The following is a 7,355-nucleotide window of genomic DNA, read 5'->3' on the forward strand; positions in this document are numbered from 1 at the left end:
GTATCCTGCACGGACAGGTTTCTGATAATACTGTGCCTCCCTTTGACCTTTCAGGTCCAGGAGTGACAATGGCTTGCTGCTATCGTTAGAGTGTACCCAGTTGGCTCCTTGCTCACAACTGCTGCACATAACCCTGTCATTATAATTTTTAAGCTAAAACCTATTGAACAAGCCATCTTTCCGGCTGCATGCTAGAAATTCTCATACTTGCTATTTTGCATTACCTAATGTTCATTCACTTACATATTTCTGCGCTAGAAGAGCAATTACTAAGACAAATGGTATAAAAATGCAGAGCATTTTGTGCATATAGGTAAAGAGTATTTATATAATTTAGAATGCTTTTGTAATAGATTCATCTGAACATCAACTGAGAGAAATCTCAGTTTTTTAGGGATACCCATGCACTGGAACCAAACCCTGGCCTGAAAGGTTGTGCCTCCAGTGTCCTAGCTCTTTCGGGGAAGGCGATTCCTGGTGAGCACTTTCCCGATGGCCCCTTTCATCTCACTGTTCCTCAGTGTGTAGATGAGGGGGTTGAGCAGTGGGGTTCCCAGCGTGTACACCAGCGAGACGAACTGATCTTGCTTGGGGTGGTAGCTGGACCTGGGACGCAGGTACATAAAGGCACAACAGCCATACTGCAGCAGTACCACAGTGAGGTGGGAGGAGCAGGTGGAGAAAGCCCTGTGGCGTCCAGCTACTGAATGAACCTTGAGCACTGCAGCCACTATGAAGGAGTAGGAGGTGGCGATGAAGAGAAAAGGCACGGCAATGGCAAGCGTGGCTGCCACCAGCACTGACTGCTCGTGGATGTGGCTGTTGGCACACACAAGAGTCATGACTGGGGGCACATCACAGAAGAAGTGCTCAATGCCCCGAGCCTTGCAGAATGGTGGAGAGAAGATGAAGGCCACTAGTTGTAAGGACAGGAATAAGCCGATGACCACAGATGCTACAACCAGGCGAAAACAAAGAGTCAGAGTCATGATGAGAGGGTACTGCAACGGGTGACAAATGGCGACATACCGGTCATAGGCCATGGCGGCCAAGAGGAAGCAATCCGCACTGCCAAGGCCAATGAAGAAAACCATCTGTGTGGCACAGCCCAGGAGAGTGATGGTCTTCTCTGACTTTAAGATGTTGGCCAGGATGTGGGGTACCACGACAGCAGTGTAGCAAACTTCTATCCCTGAGAGGCTGCCCAGGAAATAGTACATGGGCACGTGCAGGCGGGCTTCTGTTTGGATGGACACCATGATGAGGACATTCCCAGTGATAATGAGTGTGTAAGGCAGGCTGACTCCAAGGAAGGACAGGATACGCAGCTTTAGGCTCGGGGGATAGGCCAGGAACACGAATTCCATCAACACTGAGTGATTTTCCCAGGTCATGGAGATACCTGCTTGCTCTCAAGCAGGAGAGTTATAAGGACCTAAGAAAGTCTCTGACTGGTGATGTGTTACCACCTTGAAGATGTATTTACACTTTGAGCCATGAATTGAATTTTACTACTCAAGGCTGGAAGTAGAAATAAGAAGGTTTAGGGCTAGTTTGTTATTTTAAGGCATTTCTATGATATCTTTCAACCAAGATATTTACACCTCAATTTCTAACTTCAAGAGTTGGGTCTATTAAAAGAAACTATTGAGCCACAGTGGCAGAGAAAGTGGGTGGAATTTGGGAACAATGTTCAAAGGAGTGGAATTAAAATTAAATTCTTTCAAGTAATTCACAAGAAAGCCTCAGGGAATTCTTGGTAATAGGAGTTATTCATATTGGGGAGAAAAGCCATTCATTCATTTATTTATATATTTCACTTAGTCTTTTAAGTTTTTCTCCTCTGTGGAAACTAGAGAGAAAATAGGAAACAAATGCATTTTCAATAAATAAAGAGAAAAACCAGTAGATTAGCGGAAGGGGCTTGGGGAAGGTAGTGCAGGGATGGGCTAGGATGAAGGAAATAGTTCAGATAATGGCATGTCCATATTACCTATGGATACCTATGTCTCAGGTAACATTACCAATCCCACTAGTACGGTTGGCAAGAGATGGATTGGGTGGGATCCAGAGGGAAACACATCAAATGCTGCTTGCATATATGCTTGTACCACTTTGAACATCACTATGATGTACAATTTCAAGGCCCAAATACAAGTATTAAATAGTTAATTTTTGTGGTACTGGGGTTAGAATATAGAGTACCTCCAAGCTACACCCCCATCCCTCTTTTTAATTTTCATTTTGAAACAGGGTCTCACTGAGTTGCAAAGGGACTCACTAAGTAGCTGAGTCTGTCCTCAAACTGTGATCCTCCTATCTCAGCCTCCCAATTGCTGGGATTACAAGTGTGCACCACCTCTCCTGGCACACACACACACACACACACACGCACACACACACACACACACACACAGCAAACAAACCTCATTTATATACCTCAGTGTGTCTTGAGGTGTTCAGTCAGTGATATATGTCTGTAACATTCAGCTCATGATGTGGTGTGAAGTGAAGAAAGAAAATAAAATGCCCAAAGCACAAAAGGCTACGATGGGCTGAAGTTGACAATGTCAAGGACAAGGGACAGAAACAAAGTCCTCAGCTGCCTTCTTGTTTTCCTAGGCCAATCCTATCAGGAGAGGTACAGAACTGGAAGAAAACAGTGCATTTTGTCATAAGTTTCCTTCTGGTTGTTAGAGGTGTGAGGAAATATATAATCAAAAGCTGTCGGAGATTCAAGAGCTCTGTGAATTTCGGCGTGAATGTGCAATGATTTAGTCTCTTTGCCCTGCAAAGAGCCAACGTGAACTTTGGAAGGAGCCATTCAACATCTATTAAAACCATTAAGTGAATAGACACAACTCCTAAAGAACATCCACTTCATCTTTGTTTTCTAGAACAAATCATGTTTAAGAAGATAGAGAAGAGATGAAGCGTAGCCTTGTTTTGACTTGTTAGATTTTAACATTTCCTGATATTCCATATAATCTCTGAAAAAAAATCTCTCTTCCAAATCACTACTTCCCTTTAAAATCATTTATATAAACCCACCTCAATATCACAAACGTGGATAAGGTGTGATTAGAAGTTGTCAAAAATATGAAGAGTACCTAGAACATGAATAGCTTTCTTTAGATTTTCTAACAACTAACAATGGTTGTCTACATTTTGTCCTTTTATGAAATTCAAAGTTTTGCATTATTTCCAGTCTCTCTTAGCATATTATACATTTTGCTGTAGCTTGTGGAGGGGCAGTGTACCAGTGTGAAATAAGCTTTGAAATTAGATGATGGGATTTGAATAATTCTATCTCCTGGATCCATGATGCTAGGCAATTCTCTGAATCCAAGTTTCTTTATTTAAAAAGGGATAAGTAATTATACTTAGTTCAAAGGGCTAGTGCAAATTTGAATCAGATAGTAAAGTAAGGTACCTATCACAATGTCTAATTCATAGTAATAGCAGCCTAATAAAAGATAATCATCATTATTTTTGAAAATTCAAAGACAACCATTCTCCCTCACTTATATTTTTATTTCCCATATTGCCAAGCCTAATATTGTATACATTTAGAACTCAGTAATTACAGTTGAAATTGATATACTGTGAAAAACATGTAATTTTATATTTTTACTTTAAAATTGTTTCAACACAAAATTATTTTTAGGAGGCTTTCTGAAAAAAATATACATTCAACATTTGAATTGCATGATGGGAAAAAAAAACCTCTATCACTTAAGGCCTAGTATTTCAATGCCTACAGCCAAGAGACATCTGAAGTCTAGCCTGTCACCTGTATAATGAAGTCCATGTCATGAAGATGACTTCTGAGAATTTTATTAGAGTCCATTCCACTCATATTATCTAAATGGTTCTTTCTAGTTTCTATAATAAAGTATTAATATCATTGGTCATGACTATCAATGGTCATGACTTCTTAGTATTGAAAGGGACCTCATGATTGCCTGATTCAGTCCTCATTTTATACCTGCATCCTGAGGACAATATCTGGATGACAAAACACCTTCAATACCCATTGAGTCTCATAACCTCCCGGCTTTCATGTTTCCATGTTAGAAAATGTGATTCTCTGAAAGTTCTTTCCAGTGATCAGTTGAAGCTGAGTTCTGTTAAATATCTACATAGTGATTCTGTTCTAAACAATTTGGCCATTTTTATATAAAACACTTCAGTTACTAAACAGCTTTTAACTTTGAATACCCACATTTTCTTTTGCTATTTTTCATATGACATGGTTTTGATATCTGTTGTCATTTAAGCTCTGAAATGCTCTCATTTAAAATATTTTTCTTAAATGTGTGTGGAACGGGAGAGTTCACAGGAATGGTTACATTAAAATAATTAGGAAGGATGATGACATAGTGGAGTTTAGGTTCTAGCAGAGTGAACGTTCTATCAACATGTCATCTACTTGTTTTTCTAAGTTGTTACTGAATATGATGTATAGGACAGAGATAGGAGGACTTGGGCATCATCTCAGAATGTCCCCCAGATCTCTGGCATCCAGGTCAAATCCCACATCCTGCTTTCATCTTCTTTTTTTGCCAGCCCAACTTGGCAAGAATGTTATAAAAAAGATGATTTCTTTCCATTCTGGAAATCCAGATAGAGGCAAACATAGCACAGACATTGCCTACTTAGTGTTATGTAAAAAAGGGGAAGTGTGGATTTGGCACTAAACAGACCCACCTTACATTCTCAGTCTGCCGTTATTAGCATAATCCCCTGGGCAGATCATCTCACTTTAGATTCTATTTCCTCATGTTTAAAAGATGTAAAAAACATCACTTACCTAATGGGGCTGTGGTGGGATTAAATGAGATAAAGTATTTAAAGCACTTGATTCGATGTATGAAACCTATTAAGTTGCATAATAAATATCTTCTCTCTGTTTCTTGTATCTGTTATGGGTGTGATAATAATATCTGCTTCATAGCAGAGGATATTATGAGGTACTATATGAGGAGAGGGGTTTTATTAACCCTTAAACTTTATCCAAATTCACAGTAATCAATCCCTCACCATTTTTTTTTACTGAGATCCACTGTTTTAGTCAGAATAACTGTGCTTCCAAGTGAATTAAAAAAGACTGTAAGCCATGGTCTGAATGATTTCAGAAGTTCTGGAGTCTCTACCTGTAAATCCACCACTCACTTGTCTAACATGTCAACAGGTGCAAACTAGGAACACTACCAATCTGGGAGGTAGGAAAAGACTTCCTCTTACCTTCAGCATAGAAGACAAAAGAAAATATACTGAAGCAGCCTCCTTAGTTATGTTCCCCAAAGCCTGACTTAGGATGGGATGTCTGACTGCTCTGGTGGTTGAGAAGGAAGGACAGTGATCCTGGGGCCTCCCCACTGGGACTGCGCCTTTATGTCTCTTCACAAACAAAAACTGTAGAAGAAGTAAATTGCTTTGCCATCTAGGGTCTTGCCTGGTAAATTCCATCTCCCAGAAGAAAGCAAGTTAGTGATTGTGAATCTCCTCCCCTGTTACCAGATAATTAGTCCAAACCAGAACTCTCCTCTTGGGAGCCATGCCATGTAGAAGAGTTGGATTAAGCTTGTCAGAGTCCAGTGTTAAGTATTATTAGCTTTAATAACATTCTCAGTGCCTGCAATAATTTCTTGAGAAACAGGAAGTTTCTTAATAAATGTTATTTGAGTCTCTATTTCAGAGAGATCAATTTGATCTTACCAAATTGGCTTCATTTCTTTAAAAAATGATAGTTGTTCCTGTGGATATGTGTCTGTCTATGAATATATGCACTTATGTTTTCCATTTATTCAGAGGTAATCTCTTTGCATAGATTTAGAGTATTTAATGTAGTTTTTTTTGGGGGGGTACTGGGAGTGGAACCTGGGAGCTTTTCTACCTCCAGGCTGTACTCCCAGACCTATTTTATATTTTATTTAGAAACAGGGTCTCACTAAGTTGCCGAGTAGCTGAGGCTGGCTTCGAACTTGTGCGATCATCCTATCTCAGCCTCTCAAGTGCTGGGTTTACAAACATGTGTCACCATGCCCAGCTTTAATGTAGTTTTTTTTTTCTGTGTGTTGTGTGCACACACATAGGTGTGCTGGACAGTGAGATTCCAACAGCAGGTGGGTTGAAGATATTTGAGATGGTTAGAGACTTCTGTAGTATTTTTAGTGCCAAGAAAGGAGAAGCAAGGAGATGAGAGAGATGAGAAGAAAAATGTATTGTCTTATACACTAAGCTTTATAATGATCACGATTGTTAAGTCTTCTATTGCTCTTATTATAGTCTTTGCATATTAATTATTTGCATATATTAAGACTTGCATATATAAATACATTTTATTGCTACAAAGTGCTAACAAAATATTATTGCTATATGTTTATATATTATATTATCTAATCCTCATATAAACTTTGAAAATAGAGTGCTATCCCTGTTTTACAGGTAAAATTCAAAGGTTAAAAAATTATAGAATTTTAGAGAATTGATGCAAGAAGTAGCTGACCTAAAGTTTCCCTTATCCTAAAGCATATTATCTTTCCTCTACATCAACCTTCTTACTGGTATCATCTACTTTTCAGTGAAAGTTAAACCATCCAAATACATTCTATGAGGCCAAAATCACATTAATACCAAAACCAAATAAAGATAACTTAAGGAAGGACAACTACAGACCTATATCTTTGATGAACTTGGATGCAAAACAGCTAAACAAAATACTAGCAACATGAATTCAAAACAACATTGTGAAAATCATACAACATGACCAGGTAGGATTCATCCCAGGGATGCAAAGCTGGTTCAGCATATGAAAATCAATCCATGTAATAAGTAAACATTTAAAAAAACATTAAGAAGCCTAAATTGTTCATATTCTATTGTTATCACTCTAACTTCTAGAAATATAACTTAAGGGGTAAGCTACCGAATTAAAATTCTTTTTAAAATTATGAAAAATTTGAAACAATGTAAATGAATAAAAACAGTAATAATAAAATTATGACACACCCATAAAAAACAGAACCAAAGACAAAAATCACATGATCATTTCAATAGATGCTGAAAAAGCATTTGACAAAATCCAACATCCATTTATGTTAAAAGCACTGCAGAGAATTCGAATAGAAAGAACATACCTCAACATTATAAAGGCAACATACAATAGGTCCATAGCTAACATCCTATTAAAGGGGAAAAACTTCGAGAGTTTCCCCTAAAAACAGGAACAAGGCAAGGATGTCCATTATCCTCACTTTTTTTTTCAATATAGTACTTGAGACTCTCGCCAGAGCAATAAGGCAAGAAAAGGAAATCAAAGGAGTACAAATAGGAAAAGAAGAAATAATGAT

At 38.3% G+C, this 7,355-nt stretch overlaps 1 protein-coding gene across 1 annotated transcript; it reads right to left on the reverse strand.

The window, feature by feature from the left end:
- Nucleotides 1-449: 449 nt before the first annotated feature.
- On the reverse strand, nucleotides 450-1,394 carry LOC308279678 (olfactory receptor 10W1-like; the record flags this gene model as incomplete). The annotated part of the gene is made up of 1 exon (XM_080719796.1): nucleotides 450-1,394. The coding sequence occupies one exon, from the start codon at nucleotides 1,392-1,394 to the stop codon at nucleotides 450-452; it is 945 nt and encodes a 314-aa protein (XP_080575922.1).
- Nucleotides 1,395-7,355: the final 5,961 nt, after the last annotated feature.

The sequence above is a fragment of the Muscardinus avellanarius genome, assembly GCF_963383645.1.
Source record: "Muscardinus avellanarius genome assembly, chromosome: 1".
NCBI lineage: Eukaryota > Metazoa > Chordata > Mammalia > Rodentia > Gliridae > Muscardinus > Muscardinus avellanarius.